Raw genomic sequence first — 17,201 nt, 5'->3', positions numbered from 1 at the left:
AAACATAGAGATAGCTTTAGACATGCCTCCATCAGCCAGCTCTGTCGTGTCAGCTCCTCTCTCAAGTATTTTCTGTTGTCTTCCCATGGGAGCGCATAGAGCACTGCATACAGGGGTCTGTCTATATGCAGAGCGAGGAGCGCTGCTGGAGCTGGGAGGTGGGAAACAGACCGTGCAGCGCTCATAGAGATCGTGATCATGGCCTCAGGCTCCTGAATGCACCCTGAGGAACGCGAATACTTCGTAGATTGAGAAGCTGCCACAAACCGCAGGCGTTACAGCCACACCTGCATCAGGCATGTGTGCTCAAGCCGCGAGAAATGAAGCGTAAAAGCACTGAAAATGTCCTAAAGTGAGAAGTTAGAATCATCACAGACACTGCGGTTGGAGGATGGAGGATTCGGGGTGCATCCACCTCAGTGTGACCCGAGGCTGTAGAAGCCCCACCAGCCTCATTGCCGGGGATGCAATCCGGATTCGGCGTGACATTTGTGTAGAACGAGCGAACAGAACGTACAACCGCCGGTGACGAAAGCACCGTACAGTGCCGGGTACGCGGAGATCTACGTGCCGGCCTCTCCTTTCCCATTTCCCCGCTGCCCGGAGCCGCCCCGGGGCGGTACCACGAAGCCCGAGGCCTGCGCGGCGGTGGGGCGGGGGCAGCAGCCATGGAGGTGCAGGTGGCTCCTCTGCGCTCCTGGGAGGATTTCTTCCCTGGTTCCGATCGTTTCGCCCGGCCCGATTTCAAGGACATCTCGAAATGGAACAACCGGGTTGTCAACAACCTGCTCTACTACCAGACCAACTACCTGATGGTGGCCGCTGCCGTCGTCGCCATCGTAGGGTCAGTGTGCGGAGGGGGGGGGGGGCTGATGTTCCCAAACGTACAGCCGCTCTTGCTTTGTGTTGGGTGGGGGCTGGCTTATTTAGAAAGCTTGACGTGGTTTTTAATTCCTCTTGTGGCTGGGTGGCAAATCTGGGAGCTGCCTTTTGTTTCTCGGTGTGCCTGGCAGAAAGCAGCGGTGGGTGTGGGTGCCGGATGTCACTGTCTGCTCTGCGGCGATCGCTGCTTCCTGCCTTAGTCTGCCCAGCGTGGCTGTCAAGGGGAGATAAACTTCACTCTGAATTCCAACAAATGAGGAGATAAATTCTGCTCTCTGTTACAGCTTTAAGCCTACGCTGAGGGGACAGAACAAGCCTTTCTTATTTCTGACCTAGTGCAGATTGAAAAGCCTTCAATATAAAATAAGCACGGTACCCATCCATCTTTGTGAGACCGAGACCTTCATGTCTCATGTCAGCTGTAGATTCCCTAGGGAGAATTGGGAAAGAACCTAATCATTATTAGAATTAAAGCCTGTTTGACTCTTCTGTAAGTGCTGCTTTAAGATCAAGAAGCTCTTTGTCGGGAGTTGCAGCAGAGGCTGTGATGATTAAGCTTTTAAAATGGAAAATGAAATACGTTTCCTACGCTCGTCACCAAACAATGTGCAAATGCTTAAACTGGAGGATTGCCTGGCCACTAGGCCAAAGTGGTTATGGCAGAAGTATATTTTATCATATATGTTGCAGAGGCTTAAGTTCTTCACCCTATCCTTTTGTGTATGTGTGTGTGTGTGTGTGTGAAGCAATCTGTAACTTTTTAGGGCTGCTGACGTTATTGACCCAGTGTCTGAGTCAGTGGAGAATCTTTGGGATCAGGGAGTTTTGTCCCGTGCTTTGTGAAAGGAGAAGCTGAGAACCCTGCTTTTGCCCTGTTTTTTGCTGCATATCAGCTAAGGGGCATGGGAGATTTTCTTCTGAATTTTGGTGGAGATCCTTACCCTCTACTCAACCCAGCAGCAGATCATTAGACAAGTAAAAAGAGACTTCCAGGCTCTTACTCACTTTAGAGGGAGTCTAATCTTCTCTCTTTATCTACCTTCATTTAGTAGTGCGATTACCATAACCAGTTCTAAATAAGCAGGTAAATTAAAGCAACACTTGAAGGCAGGAGAACAACTCATCTGCCCCAAAAAGCTGGGAGGAAAAAAAAAATGAACAATTTAGTTATCCTCAATTGGAAAATTGGAATGGTAGCAGCTTTTACTCCTACATTCCTTCCCCCTTTTATTCTCTGATCTCACATCAGATCAAGGGTGGTGATACATTTCCATTTATTTCCCACCGTTTTGCTGAGGTGGTGGTAGGGAGGAGAGCCACAAAAGGCAGAGATTAATACCAGAATTGTAATTCTAATGTATTTATATTAAATAGTAACCCGCTATGTTGAAAATATACAGGCAAGAAAAACCTGGAGTGAATTTGTTTTATTGCACATTTTAGAGCCTTTTGTATATGGCAGACCTGCTTCTTCAACACTGAAGAAGAAGAATGGGAAAAGAACTCTAAAGGAAACAGGCTAGCACTTCAATAAAGAAAAGCTATCCATTTCTTTTTAATAAAAGATTTTTCTGTTGGCCGGGCTGTAGCTTTGGGAGAAAGGCCATGAAAGGCGTCCCAATTAAATTTACATTGATGTCTAAGATGCAATCTTGCACTTCACGCTCTAGTGGGCAGGAATCCTTGGGTGATAAGTGATGAATCATGGCTTTTTAGGAACTCCAGGACTGCATGTTGGCCTACAGGCAGGATTACTGAAACCAATAATGCAGTGGTCTCTGTGATCAAAACTAAACTTTGCCCATGACCAACTCTACCTGTTCTTAAGCCACCTTAATTATGCAGACAGGCATTAGATGCAGAGATGATATTTTGACTACTATAATAGCGTGGTAGCTGTGGTAATGCTGGGCTGAGATGGAAATTGTACTTACAGTATCAAGAAATCTCTGGGCAATGGTGCTTTATTGCTGTGGCATAATTTACTGCCTCCTGGACAACAGAGTTGACCTTTTCAACATATCACCATCTCCACATCTCTGTATGGCATGGAGTACCTTACTGTGAGTGCAGCATTCTTACTCTGAGCTAGGGCCTGTCACTGTGGGAGGCACATGCTTTGGCACAGTGTCTTCTCTGCGGCCTGAAGTTCAGTGTTGCTTTCCTTTTGCACCCTGCTTATTTAAACATCTACTGGCCATCTGCACAGCACCTGCAATGAAGTGCATGGGTGTCTTTTTCTTTTGTTTTTCTTTTAATTCTTTATTTTCTTTCCTCCCCAGACCACTGTCTTGGCTGACTTGCTTGTAGTTAATTCCCTTGAGAGAGCAAGGATCGCAGAGCAGCAAAATACTCATTAGTAGTTTCTGTAATGCCTGATGAAATATTCAGAAGCATGCAACACACTGCTCCAAAACTCACTGCTGCAACGTAATGCTACATAACTTCATGAAGTGGATAAAAACTTCAGTTTAAAAACAAACATACAAAAACCTTCATAAAGGCCCAGCCATTCTATGGAAAGAACTCCCAACTCCTGTTCTGAAAGCAGCCTGAGTGAGAATCAGTATGTAAAGGAGCCTTGCTAAATCTGTGGCTGCTGTGCTCTGTTGCCTGGCTGTGCACAGATTTGTTAGTGACAAATCAGAGGACAACATGCCATTCATAGGTTTACACTTTACCTTCAGGTTTGCTGTATAACCTCACTGAACCCAGAAGTATGGGGAGTGGAGAAGCCGAACTTGGTCTCCACGTTGTTTCAATTAAAACAAATGAGGAAGGCAGCAGGTATCTGCTCTCGCCTGCTTACTGCTTCCAACGTGTGTTGATTTCTGGGCTCACACTGCTGGAGGTTTTCTGCCTTGAGCAAAAGACGAGTCTTGCTTAGTTCTTTCTCCCTATGCTGTAGCTGTGAATTCTCCAGGCCGGTGGTTGTGGTTCTCTCTCCTGCTAGAAGGCTGAATGCGGGAAACTAAAGAAATATCTGCTTTTGCTGTCAGAGTTACATAGTTACCAGTACTCCTCCCACACCATTGTAACCCCAGCCCCTCTGCTATCTTCTGCTACAGCTTCCAACTGATACAGTATCCCAAGGCGCCCTCCTTGACACAGCGCAGTGTTTGTGTCCCTGCAGCCTGCAGCCAGAAAGAATGTTTCTTCTAATTGTTCTTATTTTTACCCCTCTTTTTTCTCTGTATAAAAGCAATTACAGTAGCAGACAAGTAACTGAAGGTGCTTACTGTTGCCCTGAGACACCGGTAGCACTAAATCCGGGTGACATTTTTCATTGCCAGTTGGTCACTGCTGCTTTGGAGGCTGCAGCATCCAACCAGGGCTGCATCTTGTCTTCCAGAGGGAGCAATAAAGTAGAGCATCCCTTTAGAGGGCTCTGAGCTCGAGGTTGTTTGCACACCAAATGTTGCTCAGCCCTGCCATACTGACTCCATTCAATGTAGTGAGAGAGAGCAGTTTTCTTCCTCAGCACCCAAAGAGTATTTCTTCCCTTAAGATATCTGAGCAGCCCAAAATCAAGTTACCACAACTCTGCCATGCTAATAGTTCCATGCATTACATTTTTAAGTATTTGAGAGGTCTTACAAATCCCTCCTGAAGAGAATTATTTTTAGAAAGTATCTTATTACATACTTAATGGCTGGCCACTTACCTTGTCTCAGCAGCTTTGAAAGACTCCCAGCCTATTTCCCAACCATTAATTCTTTATGTTGTGTTCTGTTCTGTCTATAAACGTGGCTAATATCAGTGCTGATGGCTCAGCTATAAAAGGACTTTCAGTGTTGCTATACAGCTCTCATTTTCCCCCAGATATGTGTTCTAAAAACTGTGCCTGTGTTTTTTGTTCCTGTTTAGTCTCTAGCTGTCGTGCTGCTGAGAGAAGTGTGCCAGCAGCTCTGAATGAAACTGCATAATGGAGAGCTTACCTGCTGAAAAAAAAAAAATGCCATTGCTGGAGAATAGATATCTATATATAAATATCTAGGAGAACTTTGCTCTTGTGGTGATTCAAACAGTGGAGGGAGCTTGGCATGTGACACCCTATCCAGTACTGTAATCAACGATACTGAAGCCTGTGGACACATGGCTGATAATCTGAATACCAGTTTTTAGTGGCAACTGCTATCCCCCATCTGTTTTCATGTGGCTCTGAATGACTTCATTTGATACTTATGTTCACTGTTTCCTTGTAAGCATTGGAATGCAGCCCACTTGAGAAAACATGTAATTCAATTAACTCTCCCCAAGAAAAAGGGATCTTTTGAATGTATTTTTTTTTTCCCTCACATCCCTGACAGCAAGTCAGTAAAACAGATCCCACATAATAACAGAAAAAGCATAAAGCAGAAGGGTCTGTCTTTTCCTTACAAGCACAGGGTTTTCACCAGCAGTTTCAGCAGCTGTAATGAGAATGAGAGGGAGGATGGGGAAGATAAAGCCTTGGGAGTATTTACCTGACACCTGGAAAATGTAACATGGAGCTCTGCCTGGCTCTTTGTTCCTTCCAGGATTATTTTTTCAGTGACTTTTTGGGAATAAAACCAAGGATTGCTGTAAGTAAGTCTGGCCATTTCTACTCCAAGCTAACAGTGATGCCGAGATGATTTCTTCTTTAAGAATCTCATATGTCCAGTTGTATGTATATAAACAGGATACTAGCGTGGTGCAGTCACGAGTCACCCTCCTTTGGCTACAATAGAACACAGATGAAGCTGATTTCTTTCCAGAGCAGTACTGTTCACTTTTTCCAGCCTGGAAACTTAGGATTGACAATTCAGAGCTAAATATAATCTGGCTGGCTGCAGGGAGTGACTCAGATGCAACAAGCGAGTCTGCCCTATCGCCATTTCCAAATAGCCATGCTGGCTCTTCAGCATGAGTAGCAGAAGCAGGTGGGGAGCTAGTTTGGATTCTAATCTCTTTTTATCCAGTTGTCCTGTCTCCTGTTGGCGCAACTGACTTACAGAGTCTAGAGCCAGGCTCTGAAATCATTCTGGGGGTTCTTTGTTCTCTAGGGAAATGCTCTCTGGCATTGCAGGTACAGTGTTGACATGCCAGTCCAGAAAGAGATTTCTTCAGCTTGTGCCGGATATGAAGCACAGACCACAAACCATAGCATCCTCCTCAGCACTGGAGTAGAGTGGTGAGTCATTGTGCCATGACTTTAGAACAGTAAGTCTGACTGCAAGGTCTATGGCAGAAAATCTTTCCTGCTTTACAAGAACTGCTGTCATAGTGGTAGCAGCTCAGAGCACTCAGCTGCTGTATAATTAGGGCTGTGCAAAGATAAGCAAGTAAATCAGAATGCAGAGGATGCACAGAGCTTATTTCGATAGAAGTGAAATATAGTTGAGCCTGGCTTTTGTACAAATACAGAAACAAGCTAAGCAGAGTCATCAGTGAAAACTGAGGACAAAGCAACCTCTTAAATACTTGGAAGCAGGTGATGTTCTCATCCTGGTCCCAAAAAGGGACTTGCTGTTTATAGTCCAGAGCTGATCCACTCGGTGGCTTGGTTTGCTTGGTAACTCCAATAACAATAATAGAATACAAACCTCAGCAGCCGCCCCTTTGCCAGGCCTGGCTCTTCTTCCTGCAAGACCTTTACCCCACGTGTCCAGTTCCATCTGACTCTCAGACACATTTGCTTGGGTCTGGGCTTCTGTGTGTAGCACTGATGGTGGTAAGCTCCTGCAAGTTCATAAAGTTACCTTAGTCAGGTTAAGAGGGATAATTCAGAGATAAAGGGCTATGCAGAAGAGCAAAATATTAACACATTTAAAAGAAGAAATCATGGGGTGAAAGTCTTGGCTCTAACAGTTGTTTCAATTTTGTATTCTCAGGAGTAATGCCTGCTGGGGAAAACCTTCCTTTCCTGTCACCTACCCACACAATGTATCTTAACTTTAACTTAAGTTACTTCAGAATCTAATGTTTGTTTGGCAAGGGAGTTAGTGTAGTAGTTTGTATCAGTATCATGGTATTTTCTAAGATCTGCTGTAGTTTTTCTTTAACTGTAGGCAATTTAGGTAGCTGGGCATAATGAACATTGCCTTCTTAGCGTAGCAAATTGCCAGTAAGTTGCTTCCACATGCTGGTTTTGACATAAACACCATATGCCAAATTCGGTAAGTATCAAAGGCATGAACAACAGTGAACTTTCTATACTCAACATTTCCCATGTGTTTTGCCCTTTGTAAGTCTAGACAAGATAATAAAATCTAGTTGGTCTGAACATCTAGGCTGAGCTGCTTTTGGTAATGTGCAGGGGAAAGATTCACCGACTTGGAGCATGATACCAAGCAAAAGCATTGATAGCCTAAGTGGGAGTCAGCCTGGTGCTAAGTGTGTCTATTAACAATGCGATGCAGAAATTCTCATTATCCTCAGCTATGTTCCAGAAGAGAACATAAAGACAAAGATTATCTAAATGCGCTAATTCATGGCTAATTCATGTTGCTTGTTCAGTTGCTTTGGGGTAATAATGAAAAGTCAATAAAGACTTTTGCAACAGCAGCTGACTTCTTAATGACTTAGCTAGCTATCTACCTACCTAGCAGCAAGCTGGATGTTTGCTGCATGGACACTATTGACAAAAGCTCAATAACAAACTTCATTTTCTCTATTCTTTTTTTGTTTGTTTGTTTGTTTGTTTCTCTTGCCTCTTTACTCCAGATTTCTCAGTCCCCTGAATATGCTCATTGGTGGTACCGTGGTGGTCCTGGTGTTCCTGGGGTTCGTGTGGGTATCACACAATAAGGATATACTGCGCAGGATGAAGAAGCAGTACCCAACCACATTTGTGATAGTCATCATGCTGTCTAGCTACTTCTTGATCTCCTACTTGGGAGATGTCATGGTGTTCATGTTTGGGATCACTCTTCCTCTCCTCTGTAAGTATTTCTGCTCTTCTCTGAGGGCTGAACTGAGCTTTCTCAAAGAAGTCTTGGGAGACTAAATTGGCTAATAGCTGTACTCTGTCTTTAGTTGTCTCAAAGCAAAATCAAGTCTGGGGGAAGGGTACATGTAAAACATCACAAGTCATCTTCAGCATTATTATTATTGAATAGATACTTGCTGTTACTGAAGCCATCATTCTGAGATCTTCTGCAAGCCAATGCATTCACTGGGAGTTACTGATTAATAACCGTGTTTTTGTTATGCAGTGATGTTTATCCATGCTTCTCTGAGGCTCCGGAGCATAAAGAACAAGCTGGAGAACAAAAAGGAAGAAATGGGTTTGAAGAAGACCCCAATGGGTATCATACTGGATGCTCTAGAACAGCAGGAAGAGGGTATCAACAAACTGGCTGACTACATAGCTAAAGTCAAGGAGTAGGCAACTGCAACGTGGTGTTTTTACCTGTTGCAAAAGTGTAATTGCTATTTACTATTGTTCAAGCTTGCTTTCAGTTTGTGTACAAAAAACAAGAAATGCACACGTGGTACAGATTAATTATTGCAGGATACAGTATTCCAAGGAATTCAGGGCTCCTCTAAGACTATTAAAAGAGTAACTTTTTTGTTGTTGTATAATTAAATGTTCTGGTGTTTACACAAATACCGACCTAAACATATTTCCTTGTCTCTTCTTCTTGGTGGGGACAAAGGGAGAAGAGATGGAAACCTATGGAATGCAGTCTCTTAAAATGTCTTGCAGCAAATTTGTCTGTTAGTAAGAGTAACACTCCTTTCATCTCAGTTCTCCAAGAGGGCAGTTTAGCCAGTTTGTTATGCTGTGTAGCACCTTCATGCTGGCAGTCTTCAAAGTGAGCTGGAACGTATGGAAAGTATGTATCTCTTGCATCTTCTAAACCCCTAACTCCTTTGGTCTTGTATTGAGACCATGTTGCTAGCTTAACTGGCAAGTGGTCAAACTGTGCAAAACCTGTAACCAGTATGGGTTCTGTCCTCACCTCACATTCCTCCTTTGGTAGCTGGGAAACAGTCTAAGTAGATCTGAGCATGAAGAGTATATATGGCACCGTGCTTCTCGGTTCCAATAAAACATAACTTTGTGCTCCTTGAAATCTTCATTCTGTTGATCTCTAGAAGCTGCTCTTCTCTGCAGGAGAGGCAGAACTTCTTCATGTAACTAAAGCCAAGCATGGGAGGAAAAAATGTTTTTGGATAAGCTAGATGAATTAGGTTTCTACCCTATTGCTGTTTTTAAACACTGCTACTTTAGGACTTACCTTGTTCTGCTTTATTCTGTATCAGCTGTTTTGTAGATGAAAGTGTATGTATGTTTGCGTGGTTTGTTTGGGTTTCTTCTTAAGCAGAATGCAAAGATTGAAGTAAAACATTACTGACTCTAGTGCTGACAGTCTTCAAAAGAATAAACTGGGTCCCAGGTTTATGAGTAAAAGCAATAAATGTCAAGATACAGTTATTGAATACCCATTCCAAATTCATACAGACGCTTGCCTGTAACAACTCCTGACAGTGCTGTGTGGGATTCTTTTATATATATTTTAACTTAATTACCAGCTCTGATGGAATTGTCTTGCTAATAGCAGCTTGCAAAATATAATGGGGAAAAAAAAATGATGTCCAGGTGACACGCCATTTCAAATTTTCTTGCATTTCTCTTTTTCTAACCAAGTAAATAATATAACAATAAAGCAAACATCCTTACAGTTGAAGCTTTTCTGTAACTTACCATGCTGTTTTCATAGTGAGCTGTGTAGAAATCTGAACACGTCATTCCATTTGAGTGTTAAAGTGATCAGTATTTATTGAACATAATTCCAGCTGGAGAGCCAATGGCCTGTTCCTCACCTGTAACGCATGGTCTTTGTTTCTGAGAACTGTTTCCACACTTCAAGATAGTAGCCTATGGCTTCATCATTACTGTAGAATTTTAAAGAACTGCACAGTTATGAAGAAAAATAAACTCTAATGGTGACTACTGAGTGTATTTCTTTCAGGATGGGAAACATGATGCTTAACCTCAGCTGGTGGATGCTGGTGACCTCAGCAGGGCAGTCGTGGGAGAGCTGTGGTCACCCTACCATTCATGCCATGAAACAGTGCTTGTGGGGAATTCTGGTTTTGGTTGCTGTCTCTATTCATGCTGCTGAGGCATGAGCTTCTTGTGAGCTGAAGGAATGATGCAGCCTTGCTCTTGCATCCTTGCAAAAGCCTGTCTGCAGAAGCACAGATATATAAGTATTTGTTCATGTTGTTTCAGTCTCTTACATAACTCTGCTTAACTGCGATTTTACATTTCTTCTAATTACCTGGGAGGGATTTCTGCCTGCTTCTAAGGTTACTAGGAGCCATGCCCTGAGCAGCACTAGGATTTAGCTGCCAGAGAACCATTGCAAACAGTCGTAGGCAGCAAGGAGAGACTGACCTGCAGGAAGGCCTGCCACAAGCTGCAAAGTGGGCGTTCGGAGTGAGTGGATCAGCCACAGGAAGGCAGAGGAGGTGAATGTTAGCAAAGGGGAAGGCTTGGCTGGGAGGAGGGGAGTGGATCAAATGTGACTTTGCAGAAATAAGCTTTGTAGCTTCCAGTAACTCAGGGAAAAGAAGAGAAAAAGCTGATCTCACATGGCTGCGATCCACAGGAGAATGAGTTGTAGCTGCTGTAGAAAAGTCTTGCAGCAAAACCATCTGATGCAATTAAAATGGAGGGGGATAAAAGATTTCACAATTTTAAAGTAAAAACAAGCCGTGCATATTCAGGTTACAAAGAGAGGGTTAGGGCTCATCCCCCAGGTGCTTGAAAGCAGTATGAGAGAGGTTGGCAGCGGCGTTTTGGTGCATCCCAAGGTGGTGGTGGTGTGGAGCCTGATCCAAGGGTGAAGTACATGAGATTAAGATTAAGCTCTCGAAACAGCGTGGCATCATCTTTTACATGCTGGCCAGGTATGAGACCAACTGGGCTGCTATGAAATACACTGGCTAGAAATCTGGATGCACCAGAGTGCATTCTGTTCTGCAAGCTTCTTACAAGCCATGGATGTGCTGCACACTTCTTATGGAGAGAGCTTTTATTTCATTCATTTCCTTAGCCTAAAAAATAAAGCTGTTTACATAGAGAACAAATGCTTTTCTCATAGACAAGAGAATAATCAAGGAGCATGTGTGTGAAAAGAAAGATAAGCTAAAGCACAGCGTGTTCCTGCAGAATTGGACAGCAGAAGGACAACATGGAAGCAAAATAGTTTACTAGAAAGACTTAAGGTTATTGATGTCTCTGAGGAAATCCTCCCACAACAAACTGGAGCTTCGAATCCATTTGGCAGACAGATGGCACTGGGATTTTGATACCTGATGGAAACTCTTAGAGCTGATTTTTCCTGTGCCAGCCTTTTTCATCACACTGAGAGAAGTGCATATTGCAAGCTTTGTTCCCAAAGAGTCACATACACCACCTGGGTTCTGCAGAAAACTTCTGCTGAAACAACCGTAAGCAGAACTTGAACAGTCTTTGCTCCGAGTTGTTTTCTTTGGGTCTTTCACTCCAGCTGCTTTGGTAATGGCACCTGGACAAGGACAAAGAAACACTGTAAGGAAAGGAAAGTTCTCAGGGCAGTTTAGTTCCATGTAAACATTCAAGCCTTCAGAAACTATAAAAGGATCAGAAACATAATGGCAAGGAGCATCAAGGAGTTCAGTCAAGAATACAGGTTTGTCTGCAGCTCCACACTTGCAGACTGTGATGCTTAATGCCCAGTAAATCACTTTGTGAGCAATGTGCCTCCCCCACAAAGAGAGCAAGGACACCAGGTTGGCTCAGGCAGTAAAACATAACAAAGCGATATGAAGCAGAGGATATGAAGGCAGAAAAGCAGATACCAAAATCACATGAGCAGATAAGAATAAAACCCTAATGCCCTAGATCCAAGCCATTCAGCCTGATACTAAGTGGATCAACAAAAAATCAGTGCAAATATCCTTTGTTCCATCTTTCCGGCTCACCCAAGCATCCGGACATGGCTCCCAGCTCAGCCAACAAGCAGATCTGGGAGAGCAAACAGCAACAAATCCCACAGCCCTTGGCTGTTAAGGCCTGCCTGTGATTTTAGGTGGAGAGAGCGTGGATTAGGACTGTGCCAGTAGAAAACCACTGCCCAACTGGGGGCAGACCAGTAGCTTTAACTCCAGATAAGGGTTCAAGGTCACTGTAGGGCTGATCCCTTCTGATATTTCAGGACAAGACACTGTCTGAAATTACTGAGGGAATAGTTACTTCTGTACAGACAAATGAAAGCAAAGTGTCCCCCACTGTATAAAAGGGACAATATTAAGCAACATATTAATTACAAAATACTATTGACCATTTCTATTTGCAAGGGATTTCCTGCCCTCTGCCTCAGACCTTAGCAACACAAACAGAAGCAACAACAGCACTAGCTACACACATCCTGAACAGCTTTCAATTTGCCTTGAATAAAGATACAGTGCAAAGTAATGTGGTGTGACAGGGAAGCCAAACAATGAGCATCAGAAGCTTCTCAGGGCAATGGCCACCAGGCTCTGTGCACCAGTGCAGACACACCTCCAGGTGCCTTGGGTGAATTTGGCCCCTGATTCTCCTTCCAGCACCTTAGCAGCTTCTTAAAGCAGAATAAGAATGAGCAACAAAACCCACATCCATAATTTGTACATTTCTGCAGAAAATCAGTAGAGCACAGGAACAACTATTTTACCTGAGATGCTTTTATGCAGCTCTAAAATTGTACGCAGGCAACCAAGGAAAAGCGTCTTTTACCCATCCTGCTGTTATAATTCAAAACATCAGGTGCAGGCTCAGACCCTTGGAAAATAGATTGCAGAGGGGTCTTTGCACCATCACTACTATAGAAAGTAAAAGTAATAATAAGGCTACAGAATGTTTTTTTAATGGGGACCTAAGGACAGATTAAATGAATTCTGTGGAAAAAAAACTGTTGTATCCCCGATCTTATAAGAGCATTTGCAAATGATAGCAATTAATATATTATTACCAGCACATTAGCACTGATTTCCTCTGAGTTTGTTTGTCCCCAACTGAGTTTTCTTTTATTTACCTTTACGACTATGGAACAAGAAGTTAAAAATCCCACACCTATCACTGGGATTTCACTTATTACTTTTGCCTTGTGATGGGACAAATAAAATCCAAGAAGACAGAGGGGCTCTGGGGATGCTGGGGCATCCTCCCAGTGGATGCCATAGAATAACTGCACACAGCTTGGGATGTGCTTGGAAATCCCACTGTTGGGCTGAGTAAAGCCTAGAATGAGAGGCAATGGTGTTAAGATGGACCAAGGAAGGTTCAGGTTGAATATTAGCAAAAATCTCGGAAAGAGAGGTGATGCAGTGGCACAGCTGCCCAGGGAGGTGGGGGGTGGGAGGGAAGGGCTCACCATCCCTGGAGGTGTTCAAGAGCCTTGGAGATGTGGCACTGAGGGACATGGGCAGTGGGCATGGTGGGGATGGGTTGGGGTTGGACTTGACGATCTTAGAGGTCTTTTCCAAGCTTAATGATTCCATGAAAATAGCAGCTCTGGAGCACGATCCCCTCCACCGCTAAACACTCACCGGTTTCAGGTACGCAACATTGCTCTGACGAATGTCATTCAGCAGTTGATCTCGTGGTGTTATCTCGACAAGAGGAGGGGGCCTTCTCCTGGGGATTGGCTTCAGGGTCTTGATCACGTCCTTGAGGTTGGTTTTCTCGGTGGGCTCCACATACTTGGGCACAGCAGGTTTGCGTTGGATCTTCTTCAGCTTGATCACCCTGAAGCTGGGCTCAGCCCCACGTGGCTGATCAGGGGCTGCGGGCTGCATGCTTTCCTTCCCCCATCCCTGAGGTGCTGAGGTGGGGGTGGGTGGTTTGGGTGCTGGGGGAGCTTCCTGAGGCCTGGGCTGAGGCAGTGCCCCCCCCAGCATCTCCCACATCCCAGGTGGCAAGCCCAGTCCGTTCTCCAGCATGGTGATCAGCTCTCTCTGCTCTTTCATTTGCTGCTGCCTTTGCCCCTCCTGCCTCTTCTGCCTCTGCTTATCCAGGTTCCTGCTCAGCAGGTTGGTCACCACCATCCTGGGCCCCGGCAGCTCAAAGTGGTAGCCCATTTTCAGCAGGGTGTTGTTGGCCTTCAGTAGCCTGGCAATCTCCATCTCAGCCTGGTGGCCCAGCATGTTCCTCTGGTTGTGAAAGCGGAACTCTGTAAGCACCTCGTTGTACTGCAGGCACCTCATGATGGCCACAACACCCTTCCCAGAGATGAAGTTGGAGTCAATGTTGAGCGTGGTGATGCTTCTGTTCTCACGCAGCATATTGGCCAGTGCAAATGCAACATTGTCATCGGCTCCCACGTTGGCCAAACTGAACGTTTTTATGTTCTTATTCTTCTTCATTGCATTGACAAAGTCTATCAGCATTTCTTTGGGGATGTTCTCTATGTTGTTCAGGTTGAGCTCCTTCATCTCCGGATTGTTTTTTCGGACTTTCTCCAAGCTCTCTTCTAAGTTGGTTTGATTTCCTGATGGTCTGGCACTGAGCTTCATGAAGCTGGTATCCAATGCTAACTTTTTGGGGATGTTCAATTTTGAGATTTTCTTTTCATTTTCATCTGACTTTTCTGTGGTTTCCCCTGATTCCGTACCTGGTTGCTTGCTTGTTTGATCATTGTGATGGTTTTCATTAACACAGGTTTCCTTCGTTTCTGACTCACTCTCATCTTCTTCCTCTTCACCTTCCTCCTCTTCCTCCTCCTCATCCTCTCCCTCCTCACTGCTTCCATCTCTGTTCATCTCCCCAGGCTGTGTTACTGCATGTGACACACTCTCATTTTTGTACTGCCGCTCTTTCCCATCAGTTTCTGGCCCTCTCCTGGTACCTGCGTCACCGGGGCCACCACCATCTCCCATCTCCTCTGCAGTCATTCTCTACAGGAGACAGAAACAGCCAAAATGACATTAACCTTATATTAAAACAGTGGGATGGCAGTATTTTCATACCCCTATGTCCACAATAGAATAATAACACTTAAACGTGCCATTGCCTGAAAGTCACAGTGTGCTGGATTGGTATGGAATGAAAGGACAATTGCTCTGAAAGTGGCTGTAGGCAAATTTATCATCTTTGCCCCTTAAGAACATTGACCAATAAATCCTGGATGGATTTAATGCTACATTAAGGTGGTCCTGAAACCCTTCTGGGGATTAAGGAACTCTGATCCTAACCTACTTCTGGACTTGGCATAATTTTTACCATCTCCTCATCAAATGCCACAAAACATTGTGAGCCCACATGAAGTTTGGCTGTGTGCTGAGCCTAAGGGAGGGAGAAAATACACATCATGATGGCAGAGGGGTCAGCTGGCACACAGACAATGAGGCCTGTGTGCTGACACCCGTGTTATAGGAGCAACCATGAAAAAAAGCACAATAAAAACTCCGTTTGATTCTGAGTCCAGAGGTAGGAAACGGGCTCTGCACACCGCTGCTGAGAGGCAGTGGTGCTTTTGGCATCAAAATACAACCACCTGCAAGCTTCCCCCCCTGCCAAGTCACTCTCCCGGATGAGATTTTTAAGAATTTCCCCCCTTTCTCAGGGCAGCCCCAGCACTTTGAAGGTAGAGGGGCTTCTCTGGGCCAGAAGTGCCACAGCTGCCAAGGCAGATCCCCCCAAACAACAAGGATAATGACCCACAGGTTGGGCTGGTCCCATCCTGACAAATATCTGAGTGTGACTTTAACCTCTATTCAAATCATACAGATAGTACAACAAATTTAAGGACTGCATTGAAAAGGATGGGACCAGTTCATGGAGTTTGCATGCCTGCTCATTTATGTATGTTCACATCATAACAATGGTCTGTAGGATTTTTCCCCCAACGTGACATTAAATTCTGCCAATGATTACATGAAACATACTCATTAAAATAAGTGCTCCGTGGAAAAGCAAGACAATGTCAATCAATGTGCAAAGCCAAACCAATATCCTCCAGATTGATTTTCTGAGAGTTTCTCAGTGGTTTGCTTATTGAAACAGCATTAGGATGTTCTTCTGTTGAAAACCACTAATAAAGATTTAGGAAAACACCTACATATAAACTTTTATACCAGTCCAAGCTGGATCCTGACTTTACTGAGACTTTTAAACTATTGAAACTCATGGTTTGTTCAATGAATACCAAAGAATGGAAGCAGGGATAGATCAAGGTATTACAACAAAACTGATCCCATAGCAGACACACAGTATTGCAACTACAAAACAGATCCCATAGCAGACACACAACTGATAAGTGTGATTTTTTACTGCTTACCTCAGATGGCAGGAGGGTGACGGGAACTCTCTCATCTTCAAGCATGCGCCGGGACGCCTTTTGCCAGTACAGGTAGTCCACCAGGGAGCGGTGGTCAAAGCTGCCTGTTGGGGGCTTCTCTGTCTGATCCCTCTGTATCATCCCTGTGGGGAGCTCAGGGTCAGGGGCCATCACCTCCATCTCGCTCTGCAGCTCCTTCAGCTCCTCAGGGGAGAGGTTGGCCAGGATTTCATCTTCATTGATGTCTTCAGGGGACACGTCTTCGTCAGACGTTTGGCTGAGTTCAGACATGTTTGCTTGTTCCCCTGTTACTTTATAAAACTAAATAGAAAGATAAATTTGATATTTTCCCCCCTAGCACTAGCTCATTTGATTGAATCCACGACTTTGTGTTTTGATCATGAGCGGTGGTAGCTCTCAGTCGCAGTGCAGCAGACGGGCAGCACCTCTAAGTCTATATTAAGCTGCACTTGGCTGGGTAAAGAGAATTTATGGAGATGCTGCCATGCTCCATTTTCAGCAACGTGTCAGCTGTGCAAACCCTTCTGACATTTCAGTGCAGCTGGTGCGTCCCCCATTGAGATTCAGAGGGGATGGTCATTTTCTAGGGGAATTTAGTGTGACTTTCAGAGCATGGATTGCCCCCAGCCCATGGATGGAGTTGATGTTGCCTCTGGGGCACCTGGGGGAGCTCTGTATTGAATATATATTTTCTTTAGAATTTCATGAGGTGTCTGTATTCATCATATCTCAGATGTCTTAAAACCAGGACTGTGGACAGCAGCGGGATTTCACCACCTGAAGTCCTAAAACCTGAATATTGCAGGGGAAGTGGTGCAAGGTCACCTGCTACATGACCTAAAAGCTCCCCCAGCTGCCAGATCCTGGTAAGACAAAGCCCAGGAGATGGGAAGAGGCAGCCAGTGGTCAACATAAAATACTTTGCATCCATCTGGGGATGGATCCATCCCCTCTCCCAGCAGTGAGGGTTTCCCAGCACATCACATCCTGCCCAGCAGTGATGCAATGCCCCGCTATGTACAT

At 44.6% G+C, this 17,201-nt stretch overlaps 2 protein-coding genes across 3 annotated transcripts; one reads left to right on the top strand and one right to left on the bottom strand.

Annotated features, from left to right (window-relative positions):
- The first annotated feature begins 650 nt into the window (after window positions 1-650).
- Window positions 651-9,802, top strand: ARL6IP5 (ARF like GTPase 6 interacting protein 5). 2 transcript variants are annotated; one of them, XM_085516238.1, is made up of 4 exons: window positions 651-844; window positions 5,933-6,037; window positions 7,570-7,787; window positions 8,061-9,802. In XM_085516238.1, exons 3-4 carry the CDS (start codon window positions 7,589-7,591, stop codon window positions 8,231-8,233), a joined length of 372 nt encoding a protein of 123 aa, XP_085372364.1. In that variant the 5' UTR covers window positions 651-844; window positions 5,933-6,037; window positions 7,570-7,588; the 3' UTR covers window positions 8,234-9,802. The 2 variants fall into 2 exon arrangements, with proteins under 2 accessions (XP_085372364.1, XP_015730596.1); XM_015875110.2 differs by lacking the exon at window positions 5,933-6,037.
- A 1,075-nt stretch (window positions 9,803-10,877) lies between these two features.
- On the bottom strand, window positions 10,878-16,686 carry LMOD3 (leiomodin 3). Its single transcript, XM_015875105.3, has 3 exons — window positions 16,158-16,686; window positions 13,429-14,775; window positions 10,878-11,387 (listed from the first exon to the last, which is right to left on the bottom strand). Exons 1-3 carry the CDS (start codon window positions 16,446-16,448, stop codon window positions 11,361-11,363), a joined length of 1,665 nt encoding a protein of 554 aa, XP_015730591.2. The 5' UTR covers window positions 16,449-16,686; the 3' UTR covers window positions 10,878-11,360.
- Between the last annotated feature and the right edge of the window lie 515 nt (window positions 16,687-17,201).

This window comes from Coturnix japonica, chromosome 15 (assembly GCF_054131305.1).
Source record: "Coturnix japonica strain WE chromosome 15, WE-NBRP24, whole genome shotgun sequence".
Classification (NCBI taxonomy): Eukaryota; Metazoa; Chordata; class Aves; order Galliformes; family Phasianidae; genus Coturnix; species Coturnix japonica.
The sequence above is the reverse complement of the archived record's forward strand: the minus strand, read 5'-3'. Positions and strand labels throughout refer to the sequence as shown.

Coding starts and splice junctions, on each gene's coding strand:
- ARL6IP5 (XM_015875110.2), top strand. CDS start 669: ATGGAGGTGCAGGTGGCTCCTCTGCGCTCCTGGGAGGATTTCTTCCCT. Junction 845..7,569: donor GCCGTCGTCGCCATCGTAGG/GTCAGTGTGCGG, acceptor TCTTTACTCCAG/ATTTCTCAGTCCCCTGAATA. Junction 7,788..8,060: donor GATCACTCTTCCTCTCCTCT/GTAAGTATTTCT, acceptor TTTGTTATGCAG/TGATGTTTATCCATGCTTCT.
- LMOD3 (XM_015875105.3), bottom strand. CDS start 16,448: ATGTCTGAACTCAGCCAAACGTCTGACGAAGACGTGTCCCCTGAAGAC. Junction 14,776..16,157: donor TCACCCTCCTGCCATCTGAG/GTAAGCAGTAAA, acceptor TGTCTCCTGTAG/AGAATGACTGCAGAGGAGAT. Junction 11,388..13,428: donor ATGTTGCGTACCTGAAACCG/GTGAGTGTTTAG, acceptor GTCCTTGTCCAG/GTGCCATTACCAAAGCAGCT.